General features: G+C 36.6%; 1 protein-coding gene across 2 annotated transcripts; it reads left to right on the plus strand.

The window, feature by feature from the left end:
- The first annotated feature begins 2,466 nt into the window (after nt 1-2,466).
- On the plus strand, nt 2,467-17,105 carry prkchb (protein kinase C, eta, b). Of its 2 annotated transcripts, none has more exons than XM_077220845.1 (14): nt 2,467-3,216; nt 6,055-6,118; nt 6,883-7,039; nt 7,132-7,166; nt 7,260-7,339; nt 7,561-7,690; nt 7,794-7,924; nt 8,049-8,195; nt 8,329-8,502; nt 9,778-9,932; nt 13,223-13,361; nt 13,542-13,730; nt 15,511-15,657; nt 16,470-17,105. In XM_077220845.1, the coding sequence occupies exons 1-14, from the start codon at nt 2,875-2,877 to the stop codon at nt 16,614-16,616; spliced, it is 2,037 nt and encodes a 678-aa protein (XP_077076960.1). In that variant the 5' UTR covers nt 2,467-2,874; the 3' UTR covers nt 16,617-17,105. The 2 variants fall into 2 exon arrangements, with proteins under 2 accessions (XP_077076960.1, XP_077076961.1); XM_077220846.1 differs by having other exon boundaries at nt 2,556-3,216; nt 7,260-7,300.
- Nucleotides 17,106-17,846: the final 741 nt, after the last annotated feature.

The raw sequence follows: 17,846 nt of genomic DNA on the forward strand, positions 1-17,846 counted from the left end.
TGTAGAAGGTCACATGCCATTAACCAAAGCTTGAATTTTTGTGAAAGGAGTGGCATAAAGTCACCAAACAGCAAAATGAAAGGCTGGTAGACGCATGAAAGCTGTGATCGGAAACCAGGGTAATTCCACCAAATATTGAATTCTTAACCCTTCTGAAGTTAAAACATTAGTATTGTTGTTTAAAAATGTATATAAACTTGCCTACAGTCTATATATATATATATATATATATATATATATATAATGACCATTTTTGTTTTATTCTATAAACTGTGTGGACATATATATATATGTATATGTACAGGGGTTAAATTGGGATTTATTATGTGGGGGTGCTCTCCCTAGGGGGGTCCGGGGGCATGCCCCCCCGGGAATTTTTTTTTGAAAAATAAACCATTAAATAGCACTTTCTGGAGAGTTTTGTGCAAAGAAATGGAGAAATTGAGTATTACATGATATGTGAAAAACTGCAAGGTTAAGAGCATTTACTTTGCAACAGGTATTAGGACATTTAGCATTTACATTACTGCTAATCAGTCATCACTTGATTACACGTTGTAATACCTTGTTATGATATAGTGACCCATACAATGTGCCAAACATAATGTACCACATGGAGAGACAGTGCAGCATATGACAGTAGCAACAGCTGAGAAGATTTGGGTCTGTGGTGACCAGGTCCACCTCACACACACTTCCTTCTCCCATTCTCTCTCTTTACTACGACAACACACACACACACACACACACACACACACACACACACACACACACACACACACACACACACACACACACACACACATAAAAAGGCAAAGTTTTGATTTCTGGCTCCAGTGGTTGCCTCATTACACAACCCACGTAAAGTTGATAATTCCGCGAATAACTGCAATTGCAGATTTCGAACAGAGATGGCGAAAACTGCGGACTGCAGCTTTAAGATATAAAAATGATGATAACACTGGTTAGTTTTACAATCAACATTTGAATTTATTTGTGTTTTACCTTTGTAATTTAATTTTGATTTTACATTTCATTTCATACACATTCTTAAAAACAGTACAGAGAACACACATCTATAACTCATCACTCATCTATAACTTCATTACTTCCCACAATGGCTGGTATGCAAACACCTCAGTATTAGTCTGCCTTTTCTTACACGCCAGGTGCTCTGCAGATCTCCTCCTTGCTACCCACTTTCTAACAAATTTAGTGGGGTCCCAAGATGCTAATGGAGGGCCAACAATGTTAACAAACATTAGAGAGGACACATTTAAGGAAACATGTAAGTCAGTTTCCTCTTCTTGGGTGAATATGCTCCACTCATTTCAATTTATCTCTGAAAGTTGGAGAATAAATGCTTGATTTAATTTTCATTAACCACAGAGCTTGGTAGCTAAAAGTAACTTAGGTCTAGCAAGTCTTACATTTCTGTAATTCACACAGATCAAATACAAATATGCTGACTGAATAGATTGCTAGTTTATTTTAAGTAGCCAGCTAACGTTAAATTAGCAATTCTCTTGGCAGTTTGCTGATAATCCGGTATCTGAAGTAAAATGCTCAAAACATCTCCTGAGAAAAATCACATGGTCAACCTAGTCCTGGTTATTTAAATTTGATTTAGTCTTATTTTTCTTACCTTGTCATTCAAGGCCAGGGCACTTTTTTGACATTTCTGGAACATCCACATCCCGCGCAACCACGGTCTCCCAGGAACATTCATTATTGCTGCGTACATTTATCCGTGTCAGATGCGCATGCGCGAGCGGTGCGCGATCATGGTCGACTGACAACGAGATTAAGCAGCTGAACAAAAATACGGCCGTGTTCCGATTTTTCTCATCTCAGCTCCGCCGAGACAAAATAGACATGCCATTTCAAAAATCTTTCATTTATTGTCAGAAATATGTTTTCAAAAGCATCACTTTCATCAAATTGTATGTGACATAATTTCCAGTAGGCAACTGACTGCAAACGAGCAGGCTTATGTGCCGGGGCTGAGCCCCGGAGAGCCCCGGCCCAATTTAACCACTGTATATGTATATGCACACATAGTATATTGACCCTGTTGTATTAGAATCCGATATTCAGATGCTGACATTCATTTTTATGTCACAAATGATAAATATCTCTCTCTTTCACTTTCACTTTCCTCTAGTGCTATAGCTGACATCTTATTTAAAGTTGTTTTGCTCTGTTTTCTTGGGGAAAGATGTTGGCCTGTTACACAGTGCAGTTAATGCTTATGCTCCTGTTACATACCGAGAGAGATTAATGTTGTGAAGCTTCATTATAGACATCATTCAAAATAGTAGGCTAGTTGTGCACTGAAAAAAAACTAGACCTAATTGTGATTCATTCTAAATGGATTTCCATGTCGTCTGTTGGAAGGAGAAGCACAGAGTCAGGTGTGTCTAATCATCGACTTTGTCTTTGTTATGCTCGCATTGTCTGCATAGTTATACTAGATGACGGCACAAACACGGAATGTAGGCTACCTATTTCATTTATCTATTCGTGTATTCGTGACGCTTCGCATAGCTCAACCTACACACACACACACACACACACACACACACACACACACACGAGAGAGAGAGAGAGAGAGAGAGAGAGAGAGAGAGAGAGAGAGAGAGAGAGAGAGAGAGAGAAAGATGTTTACTCTTGACAGTTTTATGAAGGACGAGAGCTCAGCAATCCTCTGTGGTTTCAGGTTTTTGACTGTGTCAGTTCGATGTTTCTTCAGAACCTATTATTTTGTAGTTTAGCCTATTATGATTTCGTGTTAATTGAAAGGTGAATTCTTTTGATTTAGCCTATTGCCTGTTCGATTTATTGCATCGAATAAAAACATCCTGAGCCACTACTATGAAATTCAACGGATATTTGAGGCTGCGTATCGGGGAGGCATTGGATTTAAAACCAACAACTTTTTCCACTCGCCACACCTTTCATAAGAAAACCCACCTGGATCCTTACATCGTTGTTAAAGTAGATAATCTGAAAGTTGGACAAACCGCCACAAAATCGAAGACCAACAAGCCGACCTTCGATGATGAATTCTGCCCATACATCTCGAATGGCAAAGAGCTGGAACTGGCTGTTTTCAATAACACCCCTATAGGATACGACGATTTTGTCGCAAATTACAGAATCCCGCTTGACGAACTGATAGTGCCATCAAACACAAGACAAACTTTTGAAGGATGGGTGAGTTTTCACTGTGTATAACAGAATTGTCATAGGCTATAACTACACATGTGGTAACTTGGTATACACACACACGAGAGAGGAACAAGAGGAGTTTTATACTAATTTAGGGTAGACATGTTGACATCATCATCACCATAATTTTCTGTTTGACGATTAAAAAAAATTAGTAGACATATTGATTGATGTATAGCTACAATTGTAACATGAAAAAATATTTGTTTTATCGATGAAAATTATGAAACATCGATCGAGCAGCTGTTGCTATGGTTACCTCATCTAGCATGCTATTTTATCTATCGTTGTGAACCTTGATACTTAAAGGGATAGTTCACCTTAAAAATGAAAATCCTGTCATCATTTACTCACCCTCAAGTTGTTCCAGACCTGTATGAATTTCTTTCTTCTGCTTTTCTTCTTTCAAAATAAGATAGGCTATTTTGTAGAATGTTTGTAACCAAACAGTTGATGGGCCCCATTGACTTCCATATTGGAAAAAATACCATACCAAGTCAATAGGGCGCAGTTTGGTTAACCACATTTTTCAACATATCTTCTTTTGTGTTCAGCAGAAGAAATTAATACAGGTTTGGAAAAACTTGAGGTGTTAGTAAATTACGAAATGATTAAAATTTTTTCGTGAACTATCTTTTTAAATGTTATATTGAAAGTCATTCCTTGAACATGATTTTTTTACTTTTTGATATTAATACTTTGAAATAATCTGCATACAAAATGCAATGAAATGCAAAGTAAGAGAGATGTGGAACCCATCGCTCCCTTTTCTTTGTAGTTTTAGTCTTTCCTGACTGCAGGCTTTTCAGTTTTCTTAACAGAGGGTCCTATTGCTTTCATCTGTGCAATAACTAGGTCGTGGTAAGAACCACATGTTGCACCCCACCATGCATCACGGAAACTCTCAGAGCGTCACCTTCTCTTACATCTATTGGGTAAACGGTGATGTGTGGTTTGACATACTCGTGTCTGCTTTCCCTTTAGACCAAGTGATAAAATGTGGTCAAATTAGCCCCTGTAAGCAGTTGTTTTTCTCGTTGTGTTTTGAAATCTGATTATGTTTTGTGTGGGTGTTTAAGGTTATGTTTCATACTAAAACTTCTGAAATGTACATTTTTCAAGTTTACAAATTTGGCATAGAACATGAATTTTTAGTACAGTATTTGCTTTAGGTTTCATTTGGAAATTATAAGAGTTTTAAAATATGGTAACACTTTATTTTGATGGTCCACTTTAGACATTCTACTAAATATAAGTAACTTTGCGACTACATGTCAACTAGCAGTCATTAGAATATTAGTAGACTGTCTGCTTAATATCTGTTAACACTTTATACTGTTACTCCCCAACAGATATTCAACTGACTATAAGAAACTCTGCAACTACATATCAACTTATTCTACTTTACTGATCCGTAAAACCTAACTCTAACATAACAGTCTGCTAATGCTCTAATGTTAATTAATTTAAATCTAGTTGCATAGTTACATATAATGTCTAAAGCGGTGTCTCTTCATGTCCTAACTTTTACTGATCATTTTAAAATTACCATTATGAAAATATAAACTCTTAAAATAAAGGTTCTTTATTGGCATTGATGATTCCATGAAGAACCTGTAACATCCATGGAACCTTTACGCTCCTCAAAAGGTTTTTTATAGTGGAAAAAGTTTCTTTAGATTATTCAAATGTTCTTCTCACTAAGAAAAAACTTTTTGAACTTTTATTTTGAAGAGTTTAGGTTGCAGAAAATGTGCTGGTTATTTTGCAAATGTGGTTTTATCACTCAGTGTTTGCAGGGGACGCGCTTGCAAACTCACGTACCACCAGTGCAGACATGCTGCTCAACCAAACTAGCCAGATTCCTCTCTTTGACCCATATAAACCTCCCATATGTTGCAAATCTTAAGCTTTCCACATGTACAACTTGCAATAGCATTCACCAGAACTCAAGTTGACATTTTGTAAGGATTTGATTTCTATTCGGCTGAGTGGTTTGTTGTAACTTTAAAGCCAGTTGCCAAACATAATTGAGTTGGTGGTATAGGTTAAACCTCTGCTTTGGCTTCACAGCTGAGAGTTTGTTAATCTTTGCATCTGTTATGCAGTTTCCTGGCAACCTAGATAATGTGTATGTAATATGGAAAATGATGTGCCTTATGCGTTGCTTAGTTGGACTCTTTATATTTTATACTTTTTAAATACTTTTCAAGTGTCATGGGTCAATGTTTAAACCTTCCTATAACCTCCCTAAACACTTGTTGTGCGTGCTACGGATTTAACTCCCTGAACCAGCTAGTCCTGCTTTCCTCGTCTTGCCTCTCATTACAGGAATTCCTCCCACTTCGCAGGGCAAGCTAAATGATAGGAAGCGAGAGTATGACTTAGATGAAAAGATCGAATGACTGAGATTGTGATAGAAGGTCAGTGTGGAGAGAGAGAGAGAGAGAGAGAGAGAGAGAGGGAGAGAGAGAGAGAGAAGAAAAGTATCACCTTTAACACCAGTGTAATCAGCTTAGTGGAAAGTCTGGTGCTTTTAAAAAAAATTATTTGTTTAAATATTTTCAGTTTGTGTGCAGACTATCATGCTATTTTACAGTTTATATAATCACAATGTGAACTAAAAATTTTTTTTAAAATGTTTAATTTTTTTTTTTTTTTTTTTGCAATTGCTAAATATTGAACACAAATGTTATGAAGCTCTACAGGATATTATATTTGATATAAAAGTGATATTTTATCATAGTGTCAGCACTTTCAGTAGTTTTTAGTGTGCTTTTAAAGTGTAATATATTGTATCTCACCAGTTGTCTCCTCTTCCAGGTGAATCTGGAACCAGAGGGAAGTGTGTATGTATCCATCTCTCTCACCGGCTCCTTTACAGATGGTTAGCTGTTTTCATTAACTATAAATATGTTTAATGTTTTAGTATAGATCTTGGTCACACTTTAGATTAGGGTCCAATTCTCACTATTAACTAACTATTAACTACAACTTTTGTCTCAATAAACACATAATTACGGCTTATTAATAGTTAGTAATGTAGTTGTTAAGTTTATGTATTGGGTAGGATTAGGTATGTAGAATATGGTCATGTAGAATAAGGCATTACTGTAATATGTGCCTTATAAGTACTAATAAACAGCCAATATCCTAGTAATATGCATTAATAAGCAACTAGTTAATTGAACCCTAAACTAAAGTGTTACCTACATCTGTATTATTCTTATATAAAAATCAATTATTGATGTGTAATTATAATATAAAGTGTTTGTTTATGTGCATGTCTGTGACAAATCTGCCATGAACATTTAAATTAGACAGTTAAGCTATAAATAGAACCTGGTGTGCTGTTTTTCTCTTAGACACTGATACATTTTTTTTAAATCACCATTTTATGTCTTTTTATAAAGATTTTGTTATATTTTTGTCTTTAAACTTAGTATTCAATCTCTTGTTTAAGTTTTATTCTAAAACAAATTGTCATCATAACCAGCTTTTCATAATTCTTTGTAACTGTCACACTTTCATGTGTACTTATCCACAAGTTATAAGTGCAATAACAGTTATAAGTACAGTTAAATTTGAAACTTTACAGTTAGTTTTGTTGCCATTTTAATTGTGCTGACTGAGTGTTGCCATTAATTTCAGATGAAGCTGTGAATGGATCGAGACCCCATAAAAAGCTTACAAGAGAGGGACAAAAAGCTTTAAAGAAAAGAAAGGTCCACCAAGTCTACGGTCATAAGTTTATGGCAACCTTCCTTCCCCAGCCTACTTTTTGCTGCCATTGCAAAAACTTCATTTGGTGAGACTTACATAGAAAGCAAACCTTCATGCACATAGCCTCAATTAATGTATGGTATGCCATGTGGTTATAAAAATATAATATTTTCCCAGGGGTGTTATTGGAAAGCAAGGTTATCAATGTCAAGGTGTGTATGGTTACTAATATTAGTGGAATCATCATTTTCCAATATGCATACACAAGGAATAGCAACATTCACTTTTTGCCTATACTATTCTAGTGTGCGCGTGTGTGGTCCATAAGAGGTGTCATAACTTGATTGTAAGTGAGTGTCCACGTATGAAGAAAGATTTAAATGAGGTAAGAGAGTGAGTAAGTGTATGTGTGTGTGTGTGTGTGTGTGTGTGTGTGTGTGTGTGTGTGTGTGTGTGTGTGTGTGTGTGTGTGTGTGTGTGTGTGTGTGTGTGAGAGGGAGAGTGAGAGAGAGAGAGAAAAATGCATGTAAATGTGTGTAAATGCATGTGTGATGACAAAATTACGTCTTGTGGATCCATTTGACATGCATATTATTTTGTTTACAGGACCAAAGGCAGGGCTTCAGCGTCAACTTACCCCACCAGTTTAGAGAACACAACTACAAAGTTCCCACATACTGTAACCACTGCGGATCTCTCCTGTACGGCCTGATCAAACAGGGTCTCCAATGCAAGAGTAAGCACATATTTACACTACTTATTGGAATACATGTGAACACGGCTGCTTTGATTGTAGTCAAAGATTGTTGTTGTCATCTGTGTGGTGTGGATTTGTTCAGGTTGCAAGATGAACATCCACAAACGCTGTGAACAAAATGTTGCACCCAACTGCGGAGTGAACAGTTTGGAACTGGCCAGCAAATTGTCAGAGATTGGATTGCTCAACACACTCTCCAAACGAAAATCTCAGGTATCTTTATAAGAGCCATCTCGAATATCAATAATATTTTTTATATGCACATATATTGTCTCTGTGAGATATTTCTCCAAATTTGTGTACATGGAGTACATTTCTCTGTATTTTTTCTCCATAGAGTTCTCTGAACATGACAGGAATAAAGGGTCAGAACTCCATTAAAAGCATACCACCAACATTTGAGGAGCAAGAGGACGAGACTGTCAAAGTTGGTCTGGAAGACTTTAGTTTTTTGCAAGTGCTGGGAAAAGGCAGCTTTGGCAAGGTATCGCACATGCAACTATGCCTCAATACCAAGATTACATTCCTTTGCATTTTTGATCTTTATAAATTCTTAATATGTCTTAAGAACGTCCTGGCACTTTTAACCACAGATGTGTATATGTGTGCATCTGTAGGTGATGTTGGCTCGTCTAAAAAGTGACCACAGGGTCTTTGCTGTGAAAATGCTGAAGAAGGATGTCATACTGCAAGACGATGATGTCGAGGCAACCATGATTGAGAAGAGAGTGCTGACTCTGGCCCACCATCATCCATTTCTCACACAGCTCTACTACTGCTTTCAGAATGCGGTAAGAATCCATCAAATGGATTTAAGGTGCTAATAGCATGTCATATGATGAATAGAGGTATAATAATGACAATAAATATATTGTAACAGATTTAATAAATCCCATATTCCATACATAAGGCTTACCTTTGAATTACCCTGAATTACACATTACGTTGCGTCATGATGTAGGGTAAAGGAAATGTCTGTAAACTAAAATGTCCTAACAGAAAATTACCTGTATCATTACAGTCTACATTGAACTCTGATCAACGAAAGTTTGATTCCTTGTTATACAAATTCATTCATAGGACAATAGAAGACTCTAGAATGCTTCTCAAACAGCTTTCGGGAAACCAGAGTAAATGCCGTAATCCGGTCACGGGGAATTCTGTTCAGTGTATGATTTGTTGACATGTTGTCGGGTAGATATTCTGTAACGTGAGCCTAGAAGAAATCACGCTAGACACTTATGTCATCACGGTTCCCACATTGACAAGTGTTGTTGAATGCAGACACTCACTTTCCCTCAACCAGGAAACACAATGCTTTTTGGCAAAACCCCTCGACACATCATATAAAAAAATGTACGTTCCTTAAATACTTTTGTTTTATCTTCAATCTCCTGAAACCTACTTCAGTCTCCTGAATCTTCATGAGAATATTTCCTGGAGTTAAAAATCTGACCGCTGAATAACAGTTGGTCCATTTAATGCTATCAAATACTGCTGATACTTGATATGCAGCCCTTAAGATTACTGCTCTTTCGGAGAGCATAATTTAAAATAAAAGCCACCCAAAAGCCCATCTTTAGAAATAATCGAAATGAGTGATGACAGCTGCAATACCCAATGTAAACAGTAGATGGAGCGTTAGGTTAGTGATGGTATTCACTTCCTGCTCTCCAAACCGAAAAGGTTAACACAGGAAGTGATGCAAGTTTTTTGTTGACTTACACATTTTATCATACTATTGATAAATTGATAAAAAGTGATAGTAAAGACATTTATAAACTTTTGAACAGTTGGGTATATTCAAAAATGTTTTATAATTGCAATAGATGTATGTGTAAAATATAATATATAAATCGTTGTTTATAGTTATTTTTACATTAATAGCAAGTTCATATACTGTACAGTGTACATATTACAGGTTTACATGTTTAGTAATGCTGGAAGAAGTAATAGAATGAATATATTGAATATATTCCTTTGCCTTTGATACTTTTATACTTTATAACATGTTTTTCCACATTATTTTTCTCTGTATTTGCTAACCTGTGCTCTTCATTTCCCAGGATCGGTTATTCTTTGTCATGGAGTTTGTGAATGGTGGTGACCTCATGTTCCACATCCAGAAATGCAGGCGTTTTGATGAGCCACGAGCACAGTTTTATGCCGCGGAGATCATTTCGGCCCTGATGTTCCTTCACTCCAAAGGCATAATTTACAGGTGAGGAATACTGTGGATCATGTTGATGTCACACATTTCCTCTCATTATTTTATCTTTTCTCTCTGGTTTAAATTTTGCTACATTATTTTTGAGTTAGTTGTCCAAGTTATCTTATCTTACCTCATTGTTTTAATGTAGAAAACTTGTGATTCCTTTATCAGAAGGAAAGAATATTTGAAATTCATTATGTTCATCTGAAATTACTGTAGATTTTCACACCCTAGTGCAACTGCCTTACAGTTGTTTGCTTTGACATGCATATGTTCAGTCTACGCATGTCCTGACACATTTCGTCAGATTTTACAGACAGTCTCCGCCCCAGACTTAGTCTTCCTATTCCTTGTCGGAACATTGTGCTCTTCCTGGCTGTAATCACATGACCTTTGTCTACCTGAATAAGCTTTCCGATCACCCTTGTAATAGAGCCAAGCCAAGCCCAGCCCAAATATAAACAGATCTGGCAAACTGCTTTCCCCTTCAAATAAGGCTCGCTGTATTTACAAGCTTCCCTGTGGGGTCTTTTCTGGAATTCCAGTGAACTTTGCTGACCCTCTGTCGTCTTTACAATCATATGGGCCTCTTTATGGCCACTCTCACCTTTCCTTTCGATTTTATTGGGCTTTAAAGCTAATTATTTTAGGGTAATTATAACGCTTCTGTGAAGTGAAGCTTATGGGGAGAAGAGTAGAGTCCTGGGAAAAATGGCAGTGTTGTATTGTAAGAGGACTATAGAGACATTTTGAGTGTGATTTGAGCTGACGTCACAGGCCTGCCCAGCATGCAATGGAGCTATTATTACATAAGCTGTTTACTCAGAAAGACAGAGAGAGCAAGGGAGGGAGAGTGAGAGAGCGGCCCGTGCACTGCTCTGGTTTTATCACATGACTCTTTTTCTGTTACAAAGCGCAATATAGCATAACATGCACATATATTATTCGGAATAAATATTAGCATTAGCAAAAATTCAGCATTGATTTTGCAGAGCCACCTGTAACACACCTTTTATAAAACCAGCAATAGAACGATTCGTTGACCTCTGTGTCATCAAGCTGTTCCTCTCCACATCACCTTACTTAACCCTGACCTTATATTAGATGCTGCTGTAATGCTGGGTAATCCGGCTCTGCTCTAATCTGAGGACTAGACTATACTGGATTTAACAGTGCATGAAGGAAATGAAGAGTTCATTAATGACTTTAGTGTTTTAGTCTCACTTCAGCCTGTTATACCCGGAGGCTTGGATAAAGTGCAAATGCAGAGTGTTTATTGACCTCTCAAATTGTTCCACTGTCGCTAAATTATATCTGGTTTCCAAAATGGCATCAGAAATGACACACTTTCCTTTGTTGTTTTATTCTTTTTTTAAATTAAATGATAAACCAGTTTATTTATTTTATCAGAATACTTGGTGTTTGATGACTTTTGTTGCACCATTGCAAAAGTCTTAGGTTATTTTACGTTGAGAGGAAAGCATTCGGTTACGTCAATGATGGTTAAGCAGAAGAGAGATTTGCCCATTTTGCTGGCTCTGCAAAAGTTCCGCCAGTTTTCCTGCTGCAGATTCGGGCTTTGGCTGATGGCCAGGCTGGTGAGTTTGCCATGCTGTTAGTTTTGCCGCCAGCCCACTGAAACTGTGAGCGTGAGCCTCTGCATGTCTCTGTGCTTGTTCACTAGGCATTAAGTAAAGGGAGTTAAGATATCTTTTTGATTTTGTAGTAGTCTCTGTCTTTCTTTCTCTTTTCCATTTTTTTACCTGATTCATAACACTTGAGAATAGCATTTGTATAAATCATTGGAGAAGAAGCAAAAAGGCACAAGTTGCCAGAAACACACACAAACACACACACACACACACACACACACACACACACACACACACACACACACACACACACACACACACAAACACATAAAAAAAATAATATGCATGTCAAATGGATCCACAAGACGTAATTTTGTCATCACACATGCATTTACACACACACACACACACACACACACACACACACACACACACACACACACACACACACAAACACACACACGCACACATTGTGTTTTAATGTTTTATGGGCACTTTCCATAGATTTTTATACTGTACAAACTGAATATTTTATCCCCTTAACTAACACTGCCCCTACACCGCCCATCACAGACAACTTTCTGCATTTGCACATTTTCAAACAATCCCCCATAAGGACTAGGATTTCGGATATTGGGGATGTTCCAGTGGGGATATTTTGATAAAGTCTTTCTAGATAGAATATATATATATATATATATATATATATATATATATATATATATATATATATACACACACGTTATATATTATCACGTTATTATAACTGATTAGTTTGTTGAACTATACTCAAGTATTCTCAAGACAATGATTTTATGAATGATTCACACAGAGATGCTCCTGTTTCATGAATGAGGCTCCAGTGATACCCTAAATGAACGTAATGGGAGATGGAACAACACGTATGCATAGTGTTGTTGTAAAACACTATTCTTTGTTGTTAACTGAGTCATGCACTTTAACAACACAGTAAAAGAGGTCACCTCTCATTGTGTTCTCTGTTAATTGTTTTCTAATGAAATTAGACCACATTTCCTTGGAAACCTTTGGCCACAAGAAGCTGTTAATCCAATTTACATTCCGTCATTCTTTTTTCCACTGGATCAATATGGCCTTTCCTTCTCTGATGACAGGAGATTGAATGATGTTCCTCATGCTGATTACTCTACACACTTGTGTCAAGCATGCAAGCATTGCAGTACATGCTCATTGTCATTGTGCGTCAATACCATTTGAACTATGTGAACCTCATTTGTTATTCAATATTGTATGTTTGCGATATTTAGTTTACATTATTTGTGCTACCGCAGGCTGTCTTTCAGCTTGTTATTTATGACTTATGTGTAGGCACACATAAATTACAGTTGTAATGTCTTTCATTCATAAAATTATACAAATCCTTCTGCGGTTTAATAAAATGTTGGCTATGTAAAGCATTCAATAATGCTTTTAGCTTCCGATAAGAGTGTATTACTTTTTGCTTTCCTTTAAATCCTTTCAGCAGAATTGCACAAATTTTGTCCCAAAATAAGTGAAGAAAGTGCAGAAAACATCTGTAATTAATCAAAGTAAAAAAAAAAAAGTATATTATTAATTATTGATATTTAATAATAATAACTTACACTTAACTGTCACTTACTTGATGGTTACACCCAGCGCTATTTTACTATTTATTAATAGTTTGAGTTTCTTCATTCTGTTTGAAAGGGACCTGAAACTGGACAATATTCTCCTGGACAGACATGGCCACTGCAAACTGGCAGATTTTGGCATGTGTAAAGAGGAAATCTTTAATGGAAAACTTACTAGCACCTTCTGTGGGACTCCAGATTATATTGCACCTGAGGTGAGCATCACAAGAGGATTTATAAGATGAGTGTGTGTGTGTGTGTGTGTGTGTGTGTGTGTGTGTGTGTGTGTGTGTGTGTGTGTGTGTGTGTGTGTGTGTGTGTGTGTGTGTGTGTGTGTGTGTGTGTGTGTGTGTTTTCTTCCCATGTAGATATTTAATGCTGTGTGTCTCTCTCAGATCATCCTGGAGGAGCTGTATGGCATATCAGTGGACTGGTGGGCTCTGGGCGTGCTGGTTTATGAGATGCTGTCGGGACATGCTCCATTTGAAGCGGAGACTGAGGACGAGCTGTTTGAGTGCATCCTCAAAGAAGAGATCATTTATTCATCCTGGCTCAGCAACGAGGCCGAGGACATCCTTCGAGGAGTGAGTCCAGAACTGCAGTCAAAAAATCAGATTGATTACACATCATGACTTAAAATAAGTCAGACCAAAACAAATTGTCTTTATAAAATGTCTCTTCGTAAACACTGCACGTTAACATGCATGTTCTTAACCCGATAACACTTAATAAGCCGACAACGTGTGTAGTCAGGTAAACATATTAAACCTTTTTCTTTAACGTCGTAAGGTCATAAACAGCTTAAGAATAAACCGATCGACACAGCTAGATTTTTGCCCCGATTTCTCCCGGCAGGTAAACTCCTTAATCTGCGTTCTGTCATCTTATTGAAGTGTGCATGTGTGATATGTGAGAGAAATATGTCCCTATATGGCAGATTTAGTGCATCCAGCCACAGCGAGTGTTTCACGGCAGGGGAGTAAACTCTGGCTTTTTCTTGACCAAAGATGTATAAAAAATGTGTTCTCATCTCATGCAGCCAATTTTTACAGTTTTTAGAAACCTCAAATACTAGAGGGGAATGAGTCTTTCCCACTGACATTTTGAAATACTCTGAAATACTGTTTTTTTTAATACAGTCTTGTTACATGCATTGGCGGGTTATTGATTTGCATGTAAATCGGGTATTTCAGTTATTTCGTCCAGTATGTTTACATGTTAATTGGAATACAATTGGCAGAAGCACATGCTCCAAACAGATGCATGAAAATATTTGATTATCTAGACTGTAGCTCAGTCACACAAAGAAAGGCCTGTCTCAATTAAAGCTTTAATGCAACCGTACTCAAAGATGCCACTTGAATCAAATCCATTGTTATGTACAAGTACATTTATCTGACTTTTACTACACCAGTTTCTTTACGTTTACTCTAAGAACACAACCCAGAGTCTTAACTTGCATCTCAGTCAGCTATGTTGCGAAATCTGTGACTTTCCTGGCAGTGACTTCTTATGAGTAAACCACTCTCTTCCTCTTCCATTGTGAAAACATTTCATAAAAAAGAGTCTCTACTCGAGGCCTTCATGCTAAAACCTGATTCTGTTCTAATCTTCAACCAGCTCTGGTTCTTCTTCTCACCAGAATAAACTCAAATCTGGCTTCATTTAAAGAGCTCAGAGTGAACATGTTTCTTGGCTGTTCTGACGGTCTTGGCCAGTTGTTCCTATGTAAGCACTAGTAAAACAGCAGAGAGCACAGTGTGTGAGCAGACCCCATTGCTGTTGTTTGACCCAAGATGTCACTATCACAGGCTATCCCTGCCCTTTGTGCCTCGTTACATAAGCTCCATTGTGCCCCATGAAGGGTTAAAGAGCTGTGTCATGGTAGAAGGATTAACATCATGTAACTAAGTAGTGGTCTTCTCTTATTACTGGAGTAATATCCCAATATCTCTTTTCCAAGGGCTTAGGTCAATGATCTGATCTATGCAGTATTGTGGACAGTAAACTTTGCAGACCAGTATGACAGAGACCATTTTGGCAGTGTAAAAAGACAAAGCATTAGATAACAAAATGTCAAACAAAGTGCAATGAAAAAGTGGTAATCTAAAAATGGTAACTTGTAAATTAACTGGTTTTATTCAAGTCTACAAAGCTATTTAACATAACTGAACCAACCTGTATACAGTGCATTAATTTATAGCAAAAAGCATTATCTGTGAAATCAGGTAGAAGTCCCACTTTAAGGTAACATTTGTTACCACTTTTTCTTTTCTTTTCTTTTTTACAGTGTGGCATTTCTTTGAAAGATTGAGCAAGTGCACTTTTCAATATAATGAAGATTTGTGTTTGCTATCTACCTAGTTACTCACCAGAGACCCAGCGTGTCGGTTAGGCTGCATGGATAGAGATGGAGGGAAAGAGGCCATCACTGCACACCCGTTTTTCACAGGACTGGACTGGGAGAAGCTGAACAGACGAGAGATCACACCACCGTTCACACCTCGAATAGTAAGCCTACCTCTGCACTTCTACTGTTTAATTCTCTTCTGTGTTGTATTTAGACATTGAACAATATTGATTCAGTTATGGACTTTCTTTATTTTGAATAATCAGAACCAATTTAATTTGTTTCATTTTAAGTGATTTAATAAAGCACTGGTAACACATGAATAAGAGTTCATTTGTTGACATTAGTTAACAACATTATTTACCATGAGCTACAATGAACAATATGTCCACAGCATTTATTGATTTTGGTTTACGTTAATCTCAACATTTACTAATACATTTTTAAGATCAAAAGTTTTATTTGTTAACATCAGTTAATGTACTGTAAAATAACATGAACATGTAAATCTTATTTACTAACATTAACAAAGGTTAATAAATCCTGTAAAAATATATTGATCATAGTTAGTTCATGTTAGTCAATGCAAAATCTAAAGTCTTTCATCACTAATTTGGATCCACCTCTCCATCTCTTTGCTTGCTCACACTGTAACAAATATTATTCATATTATTATTTATTCCATTATATTTACAAAATTGTTTGATAGAATTGCAGACATTTTACAATATTACATTAATATATTTAATTTTATATATATATATATATATATACAGTATAGGAAACGTTTAAGAAATTTAAGTAAAATTACTTTAGTTACTTTACCAGTGAAATACTGTTGTTGAGTGCTATTCTTCATAGATGCCCCAAATGATGCTATTTATCAGCAGATGTGACATTAAAGAACCAATATCCGATTAATTTAGAAAGTGTGAATATTGGTTAAAAATAATGTTTTGGTTTTGGTTTTTAGGAATCTATTGAGGATGTGACAAATTTTGACCCTGACTTCACCCAAGAGGAACCCTGTCTTACACCCATAGAGGACAGCCTTTTCCCTTTCCACCAGGATCATTTTAAAGACTTCTCTTACACAGCTCCAGAGCTGCGACGGAACTAACATTAGCCAAGGCTTATTTAGATTCTACTTTCCCTTATCAACTCTCTAGCGAACTTGTTGTAATACACTCCGTTGACAGACTTGATGCCAAGACAAAAATATGGACACATTTCAAACTTTAGAAGAAGGCAATGCAATATACTCCACTGCACCATCCAGACCAAATCACTATTTGTAATGACAATGTCAAGAAGAAAATTATGTTTTATGAAATGATGCATTTTTAAGTGATTTTATCTGCATAAATGTATGCATAATGAATCTTACATGTTATTTTTAGAAGTGTATCTATTTCTTACTATACGTATTCATGCAGCTGCCAAGTGCTTCATCGTGCAGCTTTATAGTAAGCATGGGAACAAATTCTCACCAAGTTATTGCATTTAGCACTTGTTAATTGAGTTGTTATTGAGTCATTGAGTTAATTTATGTATTGTAAAGTATTGCTAACTAAAGTCGGAGTAATAAACTTGAAAAATCCTTTTGTAACAGATTGTAAAGAACAATTCCGGTTTACCTACACCACATGTGAAACATATCACCTGTCCAGTATTTAATTATGAATCAGGGGATCTGTGGCTTGAGATAGAAACATAAAATTTTCATGAGGAAAACAAAAAAAATATCCTTTACACCTCAAAGACAAACAGAGCTGCGGTCATGTCACATTTCTCTGTAGGCGTGCAAATCCTCCATGAATTATTTATTACCCTTGATTTATTTGTTGTTCTCACGAGCTCACCCTGTATTTGAAGCAGCGTTAATGCACTGATAATGCACAATAGTGCTGCACACCGTGATGGGATTAATGAGATTAAGATGCTATTATGAACATCAAATATTTAGAGTCAGGTCGATTCGACACTGCCAACTCATTTCCATTTTATTCAGTGACTATATAGCTTATACAACTGGACTAATAGCCCCATTCGTCTTTTGTTTTTTTCCTTTTGATTGTTTATGCTTAAATTCCATGTCTGAAAATTTGGTGGAAGGGATTGGTTTTTTTTTCTTTCTATTCAAGCATTCTATTGTTAAAAGTGACTTGGTTAATTACCCAATATGGGGTTTTACACACTTGCCCTAAACCAGTTTAACTGGAAACTCTGTGACTCTGCCTCTGACACATTTTCTTTGGCATCATGTTCCGGTAGACAAAATTAGTGATAGTGGGTTAAATAATGACAAACATGTTTGCACTTCTGAGATAGTGAAGAAAATGTGTTGGTC

The sequence above is a fragment of the Siphateles boraxobius genome, unplaced genomic scaffold (assembly GCF_051911475.1).
Source record: "Siphateles boraxobius isolate OS27281-9 unplaced genomic scaffold, OSU_SipBor_1 8, whole genome shotgun sequence".
Classification (NCBI taxonomy): Eukaryota; Metazoa; Chordata; class Actinopteri; order Cypriniformes; family Leuciscidae; genus Siphateles; species Siphateles boraxobius.